General features: G+C 42.8%; 1 protein-coding gene across 1 annotated transcript in view; it reads left to right on the plus strand.

The window, feature by feature from the left end:
• Positions 1-17,235, plus strand: part of ASPM (assembly factor for spindle microtubules) — a 2,279,206-nt gene extending 2,261,971 nt beyond the window's left edge. The window contains exon 30 of the mRNA XM_044080257.1: positions 16,707-17,235. Coding sequence (XP_043936192.1) covers positions 16,707-16,815 — 109 coding nt within the window. The 3' untranslated portion in view covers positions 16,816-17,235. The remainder of the gene's footprint in view (positions 1-16,706) is intronic.
• The last annotated feature ends 447 nt before the right edge of the window (positions 17,236-17,682 follow it).

The raw sequence follows: 17,682 nt of genomic DNA on the forward strand, positions 1-17,682 counted from the left end.
CCAAGGAGCTTTGTAGAACACACGTAGTGAACCCCCCCTCCAGGGGCAGAGAAGGGGGTAATAATGGAAGACAATGCCCCGGTGGCAGAGGTGGTCCGCAGAACCAGGGCGACAGGGATCAGTTCCTTGGTAAGCCCTATCAGCGCTCCTGAAAGGGGGCCCGACTGTCCTACTCTGGAGGCCGTCGGGGGTCACTTGGCTTTGTATCCGGATGCCTGGCTAGGAATTGCAACAGATTCTTGGGTACAAAGCATTGTTACCAGAGGTTACATCATTCCATTCTTAGAAAACCCACCTGTTGGGGAAAAAAATCCTAGACGTTCCACCCAGTCTCAGGGATCAAGCAGCCATAGAAATCCAGAGGCTGCAGGAAAAAGAGTCATTCAGCAAGTCCCAGCAGACCAGACAGGATCCGGAACTTACTCCAGATTCTTTTTAGTTCCAAAGAAGACGGGACTGGAAGCCAATCTTGGATCTCAGCAGACTTAACACATTTGTAAAGAAAGAGACGTTACGGATTATCACGATTCAGTCTATTCTCCCATTCTTCGGAGTGGACGATTGGATGTGCTCTATAGATCTCAAAGATGCGTACTACCATATCAAAATGGCCAGGCCATCCAGAGATCATATGCGTTTCCGGCTGAGAGCCAGTCACTACCAATTCCGAGCACTGCCCTTTGGACTCACAACAGCCCCCAGAGTGTTCACCAAATGCATGGCAGAGGTCACGGCTCACCTGAGGGCATCTAGGATTCGGAGTGTTTCCGTATCTAGATGACTGACTCCTTACCACCACCTCCAGGCATCAACTAATTCTGTCCAGGGATCACACACTCAATCTCTGCTCTCAGGCATCACTATCAATTTCGAAAAGTCTGCATTGTCGCCATCACAGCATATCTCCTTTATCGGAGCAGAACTAGACACCACCACCACCACTGTAAAATTGCCCCTGGACAGAATATCCACTCTCCAAAATCAGGTCTCGGACATTTTGCAGAAAAGGAAAGTGCCGGCCCATCAAGTTCTGAAGCTACTAGGTACCATGTCAGCTACACTCATAGCAGTTCCTGTGGGACGTATGCACATGAGGATTCTTCAGTGGCTACTCTTCACCCAGTGGTCTTACCAACAACTTCCGATGTCATTCTTAATCATAATTACAGACTCTTGCAAAAAGGATCTTCGCTGGTGGTTGACCAGCCAACAAGTTACAGTGGGTCGACCATTTGTTTCAAACCCCCCCCCCTCAGCCACGGTGACCACGGATGCTTCTCTGATGGGGGGGGGGGGCTTTTTCAGGGAAGAACAGCTCAAGGCACCTGGTCAAAGACAAGAGTCACAGTTGCATATCCATGTTCTGGAACTGAGAGAGGTGCTTTTGGGTGTTGCAGCACTTCCACATCTCTCTGCCTCTAGGGACGATTGCGATACAGATGGACATGTCTGTGGTCTGGTACATCAACAAGCAAGGGGGGAACCAAGTCTTATCCCCTGTGTTGAGAGGCCTTGAGAATTTGGCAGTGGGCAGTATGCACCGGGCGCTTTCTGATAGCAACGCATATCCTGGGGAAATTCAACATGATACCGGACAAACTGAGCAGAGCCATTCTGTTACCTCACGAGTGGTCTCTCAAAGACAAGGTTGCGGAGATGATTTTCCGCAGATGGGGCCAGCCTTGCTGCAACCGGTTTGCATCCCCTATGAATGCCAAATGCAGAAGCTACTTTGCCCTGAATCCTCCTCCGGGGGACAGTCCAAGGGACTTGCTCGTACACAATTGGCCCCCGGGACTCCTGTATGCCTTCCCACCTATACCCTTGATTCCAAAATTCTTGCAGAAAGCCAAAAGCTTGGGAAGGACTGTAATCTTAATGGCCCCTTTTTAACCTCATCAAATTTGGTTCCTCTTTCTCAGACTATCAACTGGTGTGGAGGAACCTTGGTTTCTGGACAGAGTTCCAGACCTGCTGACACACTCTTCAGGGGCCCTCCATCCCTCCCTTCGTTCCTTCAGACTGACAGCTTGGCTGCTCCGATTCCCAATCTAGCCAGGTCACACAATTTTTCTTCTGAGGTACAGCACTCTCAAAGAAAAAGGTAAGGAGCGCCAGGATTTAAAGCACCTGTTAGTTTCTTCAGTTCCTAAATTTCGTAGGACCTTCTCTGCTAAAGCTCCTTTTATTAGAAAACCTTCCAGGTCTTTCTTTTCTTTAGTCCCCTCAGGTTCTAGGCCACATAAACCTGTTAGGAGGCTCCTCATTCAGAAACAGTAACTTCTGCTCTAACTCCTCAGCAGCCCTTTCAGTCCAGACCAGACTCTCTGAGACATCCACCAGCAGCCCTTTCAGTCCGGACCAGACTCTCCGAGACATCCACCCCCAACTTCCAAGTCATACCCCTTTTGTCTCTTTGCCAACTATTTCTCTTTCAGCCTGGAGGGAGATCACTCATGACTCCTCGGTGATATCCATTATTCAAAACAGCTATTTCATGACTTGGAAGTCTCTTTCCCCCTTTCATGGGATTCCTCAACCGCCCTCTGATCAACTACATCTGTTTCCTTACCTGCTACCTCAGCTTTCTCTACAAGACACCATTCAGCCAGTCCCCTCAAATCAGCAGGGAAGGGGATTTTATTCCAGGATGTTCTTGGTACCAAGAAAAGAGGGTCCTTAGAGACCCATTCTGAATCTCTCAAAGTTGATTACCTTCCTTGTGGTGCCTTCTTTCAGAATGCTATCCCTACAATCTCTTCTTCCTCTTGTGCCTCCTCAAGCCGCCTTAGCTTCGTTGGATCTAAAGGATGCTTACCTGCATGTCCCTATTCACCATCACTTCAGGAAATTCTTACATTTCTCAGTGGGTTCTTGGCACTTTGTTCTCTGCCTTGCCTTTTGGTCTTTCTACTGCTCCAAGGGTTTTTACAAATTGTCTAGCCCAAGCTATTGCTTTCTTAAGACTGAAAGGTCTTCAAGCTTACCCTTACCTGGGCGACCTGCTTTTTCTGGCTAGCAGTCCGGATCTTCTGCTTCAAAACCTGGATCTAGCTATTTCCTTTCTACAAGGCTTGGGGTTCATAATAAAGTTAAAAAAGAATCTACTCTTTTCACCCAGTGAGGATCTCATTTGTCTGGGATGCAGGTTTAGAATGGGTTTGGTAATGGTATTTCTTTCTTCAGAGAAAGCTCCATCTCTCTCAGCTTTCATGGCATGTCTTCTACCTCTTTTTTCCATCACTGCCAGGGAGTTCCTCAGACTTCTTGGTTACATGACCTCTACAAATCCCCATGTTGCCCTTTGCAAAACTTCACATGAGGAAGTTCCAGTGGTTTCTGAAAACCTTCTGGTCCTAGCATCCTCATCCCTTGGAGACTGCCATTCCTTTTCTTCTTGCTTTAAAAAAAGAGCTAGGGTGGTGGATGCAGCAACTCAGTCAGAATCCTGGTTTACCTCTTCAAATTCCTCAACCAGTACAGGAACTTTATATAGAAGCCTCAGATTTAGGGTGGGGAGCAATCTTCATTTCTACAAACGTTCAGGGACTATGGTCACCCGCTCAGAGGAGAGAGCACAAGCACATAAATATCAGGAAAATGAGGGCTTTGATTCTGTCCTTACAGGCATTACATCCTCTACTTATAACAGGACCCGTCAAGATTCTCATGGACAATGCTACAGTCCTTTGGTACATAAACAAGCAGGGGGGTACAAAGTCTTATCTTCTTTGTCTCCTAGCAATCAAAGTGTGGGAGTTGGCTATTCAGTACAAAGTCTCACTGCATGCAGTGTACCATCCCTCTGCTCAGAACTCGATGGCAGACGCATTCAGCAGATCCATGACACCATCCCACGAGAGTAGATCTTCACAGGCATGTGTTCCTGAATCTAGTTCATTGGTGGGGAACTCCAGAAATGGATGTATTTGCCTTCCCTCAGAACAGACAACTTCCTCTTTTCTGTGCCAGGGTCCCTCACCCCTCAGGCTTGGAAGGTGGATGCCCTAGGAAGGAGATGTTTCTTTATCCATTTCCCCCCTTCCCTTTGATTCAGAAAGTACTGTTGGAAATTTTGCAGGAGAAACCAAAATTCTTGTTAGTGACATCCTTTTGGCCAAGACAGCATTGATTCCCTCTTCTTCTGCAGTTAACCAAGGGCCATCACTACAAGTTACTTCACCAGTGGACCTACTTACTCAAGACAAGGGATCTCAGATTCACCCACACTTGTCAGCTCTTCACCTGACCTTGTGGGTGATCAATGTTTGATTCTTTTTAAGCACCTTTTCTCTGAGGACGTGCTTAGGGTTTTGCAGGAGACCAGGAAAGCCACTACTAGAAAATCTTACATTTCCAAATGGACTTTTCTGTCTGGTGCCAAAACAGGAAAAGGGACCCCTTTTTGGCAGATATTCCTTTCGTGTTGTCTTACCTGTATGAGTTACTCAACAGTGGTCTTATTCTTCTATTAAGGTCCACTGCTCTGCCTTGTCTGCTTTCTGCATTTAACTCCTTCATTGGCTTCCAGGCTGGAAGTTAAACTTTTCTTAAAAGGCATCCCACACACCAGTCCTCCCAGGAAACTAGTTCCTCCTCCTTGGGATCTTAATTTGGCCTGGAAAAAATTGACTCTGACCCCTTTTGAACCAGCAGCATCAGCTTCTCTGATATTTTGCACTTTGAAAATAGTGCTTCTCTGGTAGGCATTACCTCTGCCAGAAGGGTTTATGAGATCCAGGCATTAATGGCTTCACCACCTTTCCTAGTCTTCCATAAGGACAGGGTTTCTTTGAGAACTAATCCGTCATTTATGCCTAAAGTGGTCAATGACATTTCCTTAAATCAGACTATCTAAATGCCTACTTTTTTCCCATCTCCACAATCTCCTAGTGAGAGAATTTTGCATTCCCTAGATGTGCATAGACAGCTTAGATTCTATCTTGACAAAACTAAATCTATCAGGAAATCTGATAGACTTTGTGTCCCCTTTCATCCCAGGGCTCTGGGTTTGACTGCTTCTATGCAAACTATCTCTTCATGACTTTCTAAAGCCATTCTAGTTTATCATTTTCATGGGAAATCATTACCCTCTTCAGTTAAAGCCCATTCTACTGGATCTGTTGCATCCTTAGGGGCTTTCTTGAAGGGTTTGGATACTCAATCCATTCTGGAAGCTGTCACGTGGTCATCTGTTCATACTTTTATAAGACATAACAAGCTGGATAATATTGCCAGGGCCAGAGCAAGTTTTGCCAGAGCAGTTCTGCATGGATTTCTGGAAAATGTTTTTGCCTAATTTCTCTCCGTTTCATCCCCCTCCCTAGGTTCTCTTTCAGCTTTTGCACTCTCCCATATGTAAAGAATACTGCAACATTGAATAGGACATAGAATAGTTGTGTAAAATCTTGCCATAACCAAAGATGTCTTTCTGTTCTATGTTGCAGCATTCTAACCCACCCGCCTTCCCCCTACACCTTGCTCTTTATTTGGATGACTGTCCTTTGGGCCACCATTTGGAGATTGTATGTGTGGATGTCCCTTTTATGGCTGATGATCCCTGAGTCTTCATGCGACATCCTACGTACAGGTAGTAGCTTGAAGCTTTTGTATGCAAGCTGGACGTCGGGTCAATAGAGGAATACAACCCTATGTAAAGACTACTGCAACATAGAAGAGAGGGACATCTATGGTTATGGTAAGGTTCTTTTTGAGGGCAAAATAATGGGGTGCCTCGGATTTCTGAGTGGCCCCTTCAATTCCCGATTTTTGTTTTATTCACAATTTTAAGTTATGGGTGGCGTCATTATGCATTGCCAGTGTATTCCACGTCATCAACGTGCATGGGCATGCATGATGACATCAGCTTGGTGAAGCAGTGCCTGTCAAATGGGGTGGGAGTTTGAAATTGTGGGAGACATTACTAGGATGCTCGTAGTTGTACATCGGTCTAACACTGCCTACAATACGGCTGCTGTCATCCATGAATCAGTTGCAGCATACTTTCTAATAGCCTGTTTGATTCACCTGGCCCACAGTATGACGGCAGCAACAGAAGCACTGGATAGGACGTTCAAAGAGTTCAAGTGTTGTGCCAGTGAGGAAAGCAGCAGTAAGTGGTTTGCTTTTGTGGCACAGTTTTGTAAAAGTTCTTTAAAATCAACAGTAGCTGTACTTGGAATAATGCCAAACTAATATTCTCAAGTCTCCATCCCACCTCTACTAGCTTACTTAAATCAGAACTGACTGAGAACAGTTAAATTACCAAGGGAACTCTCAGAATGTGGTGAAATCCCTGAGACACCAGCCTGTGCTGTACTAGCATTTTTTTTAAGTTTTTCTTGGGTTTAAATGCTTTTCCTTTTCAATAAGTTTCTGCCGGTTACTCAACCCATCTGGCAATGTGGCTAACAGAACTTTTCTGCTGGTAATGTCACTGCTTACTCCCTAGGACCTGCATTTTGTAAGAAATGTGTGGTGGTGACACTTTTGTGCAGTTACTCTCATAGCAGTATTACTGAATGGGAGCAAGTGTCATCAGTACGTAACTCCACTTCAGTGTTTCTCAGGCCGTACTGCAGTGAAAGTCCAGCACACTGCTCCTCTCGGCCGTAACCTTTTCATGACTCTGCGGTAAGCACTTTTGACAAATAAGTTACACCGGAACTACAGCTTGTAGTACACTCTCAATGTTTTATTCCTCACTGAGGAGAAACACGGGGGGGGGGGGGCGCGCGTATATTCATGCTGTTGTGAGGTGACCATCATGTTTATCTTCCATAGCTGTAACAATTTTCTCTTGGGTGAAGCATGGTGCCACATTCCAAGTCCATAGTGGAGTGCAGGAAAAATTGAGTTCAGAGCAGTCCAATAGTGGGAATGACTTCCTCTCCTTCCAGCAGCAGTAACATAGGCAGTGTATTTGGCAGCCTGGACTATTCAGCAGAGCTGGGGATAAAAACTTGTTCCATGGAACAAACCCTTGTCCCTCTGGTCTGGTGTAAGGGTAGAGTGTACTGTGCTGCGTGTGGGTGTAAATATGAGGTAACTGCTTTCGGAATGTGTACCTGGAGGCTATAAATGATGGAATGGCATTGCCAGCACAACAAGCAGTAGTCATGGGCTTTCTAGCCATTTATTTATTTTTTAAACAGAGAAATCTCAATGTGACTGAGGAAACTGTAGTATTCTTGGTAGTGCTAGGATGCTTTTAACGTCAGGGGCATGTACTGGTCACTGCATCTCTTTGGGAACTACCACTTTAAATGGTAGTAGCATGGAGCGACTGCCACAGTGTGGGAATAGTACTGTGGGGGCTTTTGAGTCTTTCTGGGGGGGGGGGGTCCTAGTTTCTTTAATGTACGTCCCTTCTGGGTTTTATGGTTTGGATATGTAGAAGTATAATGATGGGTGGGTTAAAAAAAGTGTCCCTCACGCTTAGGTACCATAGGCGGAGGGATAACAAAACTTAGAGAAGCTGTGTCAACTAGTAGTTAAAGTCCTTAAATAGGCTAAATGTGCATATGTGGTGCTATGTGAATTGTACACTTTCAGATTACTTTCATGTATGCTGTTTTCTTCTGCCATGCAGTTTGCTGTATTTGTTGTACTCTCTTATTTTAGATTGTATAGGGCAACTTGCACCTATAGGAAGTAATTTCTGATGTTTTGCAGTATCTGGTTTGGACTGGCACTATTGTTGCTAGTTATACAGTTTTGGCCATCTGTTGAGGCAAACTAAATGGAAACTATAGACCCTGTGAATGTGGAACAGAGTTGGTACGGAAGACATAATGATCAGAAAGGTTCAGTGGTCCTACTATGTAAAGATTAAGTTGGTTTCCAGTGTTTCTAAAGCAAGTACTTTGTATTGATTCAAACAACTGAAAGACACAAGAACGTGAATGCTGTTTAAAATGCCTCTGTGTACAACACATCTTTCAATCTCTCAGAACAAGAAATCTGGACAAAGGCCCAAAAATAGGGACAGATTTTAAAAATTGCTGCTGTAAACTCAGATAGTTGCTAGAATAACAGGTTTGAATTATGTATTTTCTGAGGGATATGAAGTCTGAAATTCAAGTGTCTGCCATTATTTACTGAATTTAATTTTCATGTTGGTATCCCACAATTCCATTTGACTGGGTGGGGGTTACATAATTATTTATGCAGCCTCCTGCTGTTTGGCCAGTTGTACCTACTTTTTATGGGCCTTTGTCCAGATTTTTGATGATTCCAGGTTGAGATATATGATGAGCACAGATCCTCTAACTATCTCACTGCCAGCCTTTAACACAGGTTGCATATTTGTCAGACTGGTCATTGTTTGGTGATTGGTGCTATAGCTTCTTTAGAGAGACAAGTGACCCGTTGGGAACCTTCCTTTGCTTACCTAAGTTAGTTGTGCAATATCTGTAGTAGATGTCAGCTAGAAGGGGTAATTGAGAGTACGATAGTCAAATCCTTGCCAGAGATCTACAAACCCAGTATCTCTTCTGCATAGAAGCACAGCCTGACTAAAAGGCATATTCCATCTGCCAATCCATTGTGCTAAAAAGACTGCAGTTCTGACTGGCTTCTCTGAACACTTTTTTGGAGACCCAATGTTGGAAGTTTGGCCCATTCCAAGATGGCAGATTCCACTTCCCCAGATGTTTTTCCACCCCTCAAGAAAAAACTCAAAAGGGCCTGGACAGATACACAGTCTACTTTTTTTTAATTCCGACGTACATGTTGAGGTTCTTGAACCTATGATACATCTGACTCCACCTCTGATGCCCTCTACCCAAGACCCCATCGTAGGACCTTACAACTGAGAAAACTACTCCCAAAGAGAAAAGTGAACAATGAAGAATCATTTCAGAGGGTCCAGAAAGCATCCCACATATTCAAGTTAGGGAAGAGATCCCTACCCCCCAAGTAAGTTGATCAAGATACATCAGGGGGTCAGAACCACCCCACTAGGTTCAAGCAGATGTCACAGCAAAGAAAAAATGACAAAAGACTAAGCATGTCTTTTCTCCCCAATCTAGGGAGAAGGAATGGATGGACTTTTCTCAATGCTATTAGGGCCCTGAAACAGCCATCATTTTCTGCACACCCTCCCTAAAAAAAACATACTGAGGGTTCATCTTCTGATGAGGAAGATGCCTCTGATTCTCGGACATACTTCTCTCAAATACACTCCCCTGAACAAATCCCTTCTGATGATAAAGACAGCATTTCCACTGACTCTGCTGTTGAAGAAGCTTCATTTGGAGAAAGAAAGAAATTATAAACATGATGAAACACTGAATGGTGGTCTAGACAGATTACAGAGGTCAACAAATATTGCAACCTCTTGGAAATGGGCTGCAGTTCCGTTCTGGAGATTTTTTTGGATGTTTTCTAGTTTCCCTTGGCTACCCGTGATTCATAGCGTTCTGCTCCCAAAAGATCAGACAGATTATAAAGTTCTTGCACAAGAATCATGTGATAGATTCCTCTGCAGTACCTTTTTCTTCTGAGAAACCTTCAAAACTTCTTCCCAACATCACTGTCCTCCTTTCAGACAAAAAGAGTATGGCTATAGATAGATGAGGAAGAAAGGTTTATACCTCCTCTACTCTGGCATTCAGAGCTATTAATTATCAAACCAAGACGACCAAGTACCCGTTATCCATACTCAATTCCTTAAACACAATAATGATGGATTTACAGGGACCAGATTCCAAACAAATGCTGTCCTTACTTAGGCTACTCAGGTAGCTAGATATGGTGTAAAATGTATTGTGATGCTGTAGAGGCCTCTTCTGCAGCAGGTGCTTCTGGCTTTGTCATTTACGGGTGTGCATGGTTGTGCAATCAGCCCATGTCAGAAGACCTCAAAGCCAGACTTATTGATACTCTTGTTGGGTCCACAAGCTACCAACTTATTTAAATCCAGGCAAAACACTGAAAGACTGCAGACAGTTTCTGTTAACCAAAGTGCCTAGATACCAGAGGAATTGCGCAGCCAGGCCCACTTTTTTGTTAGAAGGAACTCCAGACCCATTCAAAAACACAAGAAGATGCCCAGTGAAACCACAGAGGAATCCCACATCTGGGTGGCCTCCCTTCCACGAAAAAAATCTCTCTGACTATCTACAGATCCACATCCCCAACCCTCCTGCCCCTCTCCAAAAAGTTTACTCAGTTTCAAGCGGGGAAAAGATCACCACAGACCACTGGGTACTTTCCATTATAAAAGAATGTTGTGTCATTGCCTGGCAAGAACCCCCCCCCCCTTAACAGCCTACCTCCCCACAACCTAGTTCATCTTCTACCACCCTTATTCCAAGAATTGCAGGCCCAAGGCACTATAGAACTAGTGTCTATAGAATTCATATTAAGGGGGTTTTACTCCAGGCTGTTTCTAATTCCAAGGAAGGAAGGGCAATGGAGACCCTTACTGGATCTCTGTCTACTAACCACCTTCTTAAAAGTGCCAACCTTCAAAATGCTCTCCTTGCACATACTCCTGTATTTCATACTTCCCCAGGCATAACTAATCTATAGGATGCCTATCCCTATTTGCCACTCCTGCAGGAGATTCTTCAGGCTCTGTATCGACTCATCTCACTTTCAGTTTACTGCTTTGCCTTCTGGGCTTTCCACAGCCCCAAGAGTTTTTACAAAGTGTCTAGCACCAGTGATAGCATTCTGCTGAACTCAGGAAATTCAGGTATTTCCCTACAAAGATGATCTGCTAATCCAGGCCACCTTGCCACAGATCCTGCTGCTACATCTCCGGTTCACTTTCATCTTCTTCCTGTACTTGAGGTTCACTGTCAACTACAAAAAATCCTCCTTCCAGCCCACCCAGGACCTAGTGTTTCCGGACTGCAGACTGGACACCAGAAAGATGCAGGCTTACGTGCCTCAGGACAAAGCGCAGAATCATATAGCTTATTTTCATGGCCTTTCCTACCTTGACCGATACTCTGCCAAGGAAGTCCTAAGAGCTCTGGCATTCATGGCAGCTATTATCGCAATGCTCCCTCTAGCCAAGCTGCATATGAGGAAATTTCAGAGGTGCCTGAAAACAGTCTGGTCCCACCCAGCCTTCACACCCTCTAGACACTGTGATTCCCCTCATACCTTACCTTAAGAAAGAGCTCTCATAGTGGGTGGATCAGATGAAACTCAACCCAGAACTTCCATTCTCTGCACCAGTTCCAGTTCAGGAAATATACACAGATGCCTCGTACGAGACCTGAAGTGGTGGGGGAGCTTGGGCAAGCACCTACAGAGTCCAGGGCAGATGGCAGTCAAAATTCCAAAGGGGGCATCTCAACCTGAAAGAGATGAGAGCCCTCATCCAAGTTCATACAGGTCTTCTCACATATCTGGAAGTCAGGTCCTCTTAGTGTATTCACAGATAACACGGCAGTCATGTGGTACATAAATAAGCAGAGAGACACCAGATCATACCTACTGTGCAACTAGAACAGAGAACATTGAGACCTTGCCCTCCAGAAAAGCATGTCCCTAGTCATCATATACATCCCATCACAGGATATTGTGTTGGCAGACACATTAAGCAGTGTGTTGGAGGACATTCATAGACCCTGAACAGACAAATCTCCTTGGACATTCTTCACCATTGGGGGACTCCTCAGATTTGTTTGACTTGGAGAGGAACAAATAAACTCCCCCGTTTTTGCACCAGAACCCCTTGCCCCTCTGCCTGGAGGATAGATGCTTTCTTTTTTCAATGGATAGGGAAGTTCCTCTGTGACCCCCCACCCCCCGAACCCCACCTATCATTAAAAGGGTTCTGTTAAAGATCCAGAAAGAATAAACAAAACTCTTACTAGTTGCTGATTTTTGGCCAAGACAGCATTGGTTCCATCTATTTCATCTAGCTAAGGGCAAGCACTGCAAATTGCCACACAAGGCAGATCTTATCACTTAGCAGAAAGGATAATTACTACATCACAACCAGCCATCACTAAACCTAAGCTTGTAGATGATAGGGTTCTGATTCCTTTCAAGCAATACCTTTCAGAAGATGTAAGTAAGGTTCTCCGAGAAGCAAGGAGACCCACCACTTGAAAATCCTACATAACCAAATGATAGCGGTTTTCTTTCTGGTGCCATAAAAATAACCAGGACCCTATCAAATCAGAGGTACCTTCCATCCTGAAATGCCCGTGTGAGCTCATGAATGCAGATCTAGCTTATACCTCCATCAAAACCCATCTCTCCGCCTGTCTGCCTCTCAGCCATCCTGTTACTTCCAAACCTGAGGTTAAGCAGTTCTTTAACTCATTACAGCAGAGTGACACCTGAAGGTGCGTCCGCAGTTGCATCTTACTGACTCCTTTAGGCATCAAATATTGCTTGTTCATATTTGCATTAATAATTTAAAAAACGTGCAGGTAAAGAGATATTAATTGTTCATATAATATTTAGTTATATTGCCAACAATTTCATATTTTTCTAAACATCTTGTCAACCAAAGTAGCACATACAGAACTTCTTAGCCTCATATGAAAGCTCCCAGCTAGATGAACAAAATGGTGATGACAGTGTGTGTGTATTTCAAGTGACTGCTGAAATATTGTAAGCTGTTTACGAAACATTGCAAACTTAATAGTTACTATGTTTACTGTGATTTATAAAACCCTATTTAAGACCTAAAACCTAAAGAATAGTACCACTCTAAAAAATAGGTTGTGTTAAGGGTTTGAAATTTACACTTCTTTAGTAACCTCTATGGTTCCAGAGATAGGAACATTTGTTTGAAATGTGAGTACATAGACTCAAACTATCAAAAAGCTTATGCTCTGCTCACTGGATGTTATAATACAAACTTCCAGAGCACCATTGGTGGGAATGAATTAGAGGTTTTGCATCTTAGACCACAGTGGAAGCCTGTACCCCCTCAACTTTCTGCTGGAATATCTCACTCTGTATCCTTTTGAACCAGCCAGCCTCACTAAATTTCAAATTCTGCAAATAGAAGACTATTCTTCTTCTGGCCCTCACTGCAGCTAGGAGAGTCTCAGAGCTACAGGCACTCATAGCTATTCCTCCTTTTCTTATTTTTCACCAGGACTGACCTTGAGGGCAAATGCCTCTTTAATGCCAACAGAAGTGAACAGGTCATCATTCTGCTTTCTTCCCTAATCTACAGAACTTGGGGGAAAGACTCCTAAACTCACTAATGCTCACAGCTCAGACTTTATTTGTACAAGACCAAATCTATTAGCAAGTCTGATCAACTGTCTCATTCATGGACTCAAAGCTGGACCAACCGGTATATAAGTAAACTATTACAAGCTGGACCTCTAGGTCTAGCTCCTTTTGTTGCTCACTGCATGTCAACCTTAAGCTCACTCTACCAGGGCAGTGGCATTCTCTGGGGCCTTCTACAAAGGAGTGGATGCCATGGCCATATTGGAAGCTGCCACATGGTCTTCTGTGTGCACCTTCATTAAACACTACAAGACTGATGCCTTTTCAAGGTTCAGATCTGCCTTCAGTAAGTCAGTCCTCTGGCCTGTAGGACAGTTCCTGTATCAACCAGCTATACCCCCCCCCCTTACGTTCCGTTCAGGTCTGGGATTCACCTGTTTGTTTGGAATACTGAGAGAAAGAGATGGTCAGTCTTGGGCATATCAGGACTACAGGCGCAAGCCCTCCCCTAATAATAATACTGGTTTCTTTTCATTTTTTTTAAGTAAATGTTTTGTGGTTTTGGCTTTATCTTGGCTGTACTGTGATGTTCATATACTCAGTTAAAAACTTGAAATCGTATTAATGCAGTAGCTACTTCCCTTATTCCTGCCATCATCCTTCTTAGTTTAATTCTGTAGGTCCTAGCCTTCAGCTGTGCAGCAACACACTTCCTCATTCTTGATTCTACCTCTGACCCCTCCAGTTTTTCTCGAAGCCACCTCTATGAGACTGAGTCTAAGGCCTTGTTGAAATGCAGATAGACTGTGTTTACTGGTAGTAACCTGTTAAGTTAACCTGCCATACAGTCATAAAACTGGATCAGATTTGACTGAGAGTTGCTTCTAGACATGAATACATGTAGTTTACTGTTCTGCAGATTATTGGCTAGAAAAGCAATTAGCCTTTCCCTTAGGACTTTTCCCATAATTTTCTTTGTTTCTGCTTTTAAGCTAATATGCCTGTAGTACCCATTATTTTTCCTGTCTCCTCCTCATTATAGGGGTCCACCTGCTGTCCTTCCTCCTTGGGCACTTCTGCATTAGCCAGTGATCTGTGGTGCAGTCTTCATCTGGAGACCTTCTAACATAGTAGCCAAATTTCTGAGGACTCTGGAAGGTAATCCCTCTGATCCTGGTATTTTATCCTACCTCATGGCACCCACGTCTCCCTGCATCTCAATATCTGTCCACTGTTCTCCCTGTGAATAACTTGCCTCCTTCCTAGCATGGCAACTTTCCTTTCCTTTGTGAAGACTGAGGCAAACTACTTATTCAGTACATCATCTGTAATAGCTATCCTATCTTTGCTCAACCTAACAAGGTCAGTCTCTTTTAAGTACCTAAAAAGCTCATGCTCCCCTTTCTAATCCTTTTTAAACTTGCATCTTTGCTGACTGCAGCTGACCTGGTACTGTGACTGCTCCTTTTAAAATCTTGCATGTCATGTCCTTTGCATCTTTTATGTTGATTGATAGCTTACATTCCTAAATAGCCACCCTGACCTTCACTTCCATTTTTGATAATTCTTGATACCATTGCTTGACTACTGAATCTCTGACCCATTCTCATAGCTCGTTTGCTGTTTCTTCATTTACTGCCTGTCTACTAACTTATCTTTGACCCTGTTCCCCAATGCAGCATACTTTAATCCTCCAAAATCCTACAATGTCATCCTTTTTCTTGTAGTCTTACCATTCCCATCGCTGTTAACCACACAGAAATATGATCGCTGTTGTCTAATAGTACCTTCTCTTGAACATCTGTGACACCCCCTTCCAACTTTGGCTAGTACCACATCCCAACTTGATCTCTTTGATACAGTTGTGCATCAGTTAGCTGAATACCTCAGGGTCCAGGACTTCAATCAGCTCCTGCTCCCTCTCTTTCGGAATCACACAGTCTGTCTCTGGCTGATGTAGGTCCACAAGGAACATTGCCTTCTTCCTGCTACCTACCAACCAACCCCTCATTCTCTTCCCTTTTATGTGTCTGGGAAATTATATACTACCAGTTCACCACTTTTTTCCTCTACCGTAACTGCTAAGGCACTTAAAATACATTTTGACCCTAGCCACTCATTTTCCCTCTTCACTGGGGGGTATTCCATTTCCTCTCTGACTCGCATTTGATGCCCACCTTTTATGTAAATTGTTGCTTCAGTTCTGCTCTCCATTCTCTGTCATTCTTGAGCAACTTGTACCCAAGTACCTCACTGGCCCATGTTTCCATGATACCAGTAATGTTCACATCACTGCTTGCAACTCCCCAATCTTTTTACCCAGACTCTCCCTACATTGCAAAATAATACTACCCAGCCATGCTTTCATTCACCATCATTTGTTCCTCTGCTATGTTCTGGGTTGGTATTTATTTGTGTGTACTAACTGAATACCTGTGCCTCTGTAATGATTCTTTAATATTTCCTACTTCCTTCAGTCATAGTTTTAAAGGTTTGATCATTGATGTGCACCTTTCTAACCCAGCACTAAACATAGCCCAAAATAGCACCCAGGAAGGAGAAACAGCAGTCCACGACCAAATAGTGAAAAACACTTCTTTAGTATGTAAAACACTAAACATACTTTAAGTAGGAAATACTTTACTTTTTTGTTCGAGCAGTTTTGATCCTTTCTTCTGCCCTGTTCCTAAAGGTTATTGTCTTTTACATCAATTAAGGACCACTTGTCCTGCACCTTCCTGCTGTTTCTGCTTTACTTACTGATGCCCCCATGCATTTATACTGAAAGCCATGATTAAATACGCTTTCTTAAAAAAATGTTTTGCTTCCCACTCCGTCCCTCCATCAAAGTTCACAACCCTAGGAATTAAATTTAACATTAGAAAAGCTAATTTAGAATGTCGTGAGGCAACTGACTCGTTAAAATTAGTATTTATCATGAAGAGTGCATTTGATGACATTTTCAAATTGTAAGCTCTGTTGTGCATAAAGTACTGTAGTCTTTAATACAACAGCATTACTTTACATAACTGTATTTCACTAGTGTAATTCATGTTTCTGCCATTTTATGGAACATTTGACAGTAAATCACTTTAACAGTAACTGTGCCTCCAGTCAATGCTTTGTGAGGTTATGCAGATACTCAGAAAATGTCAGTGAAAAGAAAATACCAGTTTGTTCATTTTATCATCTGTTGATAGTGACATTAACACTGTAATGTCTTGCATACATATGCTGAATTGTAGGTGTTAAAACCCCACTTAATACAATGTCTGTTTTCAGGTGTAACACACAAATGTTTGTTCATTTGAGTGGCTTGCTGAGAGCTGCACAGTATGCCAGTGAATAATATAGGTATCATACATGAGTCTAAAGTTTTAGGCATTATTGTCATGAATATTTTTTCCTAAACTGCAAGGAGGATATAAAGTACTAACTTTGAACATGTCCTTGTAAATGGATGTAGAATAAATGAGTATATATTATCAGGAAGAATGCTATTTTTCCAAAAAAAAATAAGACTTTTTTTGTTTGTTTGTTTACAGAATTCAACCAGATTGGGTTTTAAGGAAAGATAATATGAAGGAGGTAGTGGATCCTCTTCAAGCAATTCAGATGGTTGTTGATACACTTGGTTTGTCTCCTGTTATGTAAATAGTGCAAACATATCTAAATGTAAAAATGTACAGAAAATATCCATAAATGTAAATGAATGTAATATAGTTTGCACCTTGTTTTGTTACTTTTTATCCAGGCAATTCATTTTGTATAAAATATTCACCCACAATTAACAGTCATTGTAAGGAAGGACACGTATTGTGTTTTGTATATGGTTTTATATTAATTTAAACAATGGGCAGCTGTGCAGAGTTACCTGACTTTGTCTGTTATAATTTAATCCAGAAACGTGAACCCATCTCATTTAAGGATCCTCCTGATTTCTGTTTCAAATAAGTACTTTTATATGGAATGTCCCAAAACATTCAAATTTTTTTGGGAAATTAAGTTTTATATTTTATGTATGCCTTACTGTGTTGCACTGCTTTTAATTAAATCAGTTATTGTGCTGCTTTACACATTAGTTTTGTTTTTGTGTTGACCTTTTATGGAATTGAAAAGCAGAAACTACCTTTTCTAGAAGCTATGTAATTATTAGGTTATGGCTGTCGTGTGAATTAGGTAGTAGAAGAATTGCAGATGCTTTTTGCTAGGGCAGGTATGAAATATGTCTGTGGTTATCCCTGGCGATTTTCATTTTTTTCTTCCAGTGGTTGGGTATAGTAAACCATGCAATGAAACTGCCTTTTTAAGTCAGTAATCTTAAACTGAGGAGGCTTTTTTAGTTAGTAGCAGTACTAGTCATGAAGCACTTGGGAGCTTTAAAGTCGCAATATAGCCTTTTTGAGTCTGTTTCGCTAAGGATACAGCCCAGCATCATACTGGCCTTTGATACTGCTTGACCACAGCTTGGAGTTTTGACACTGACAGAGAAGTTTTCATTACAAGGCATTGCAAGATATA

Source organism: Protopterus annectens, chromosome 8.part0, assembly GCF_019279795.1.
Source record: "Protopterus annectens isolate FY-2018-M chromosome 8.part0, PAN1.0, whole genome shotgun sequence".
NCBI lineage: Eukaryota > Metazoa > Chordata > Ceratodontiformes > Protopteridae > Protopterus > Protopterus annectens.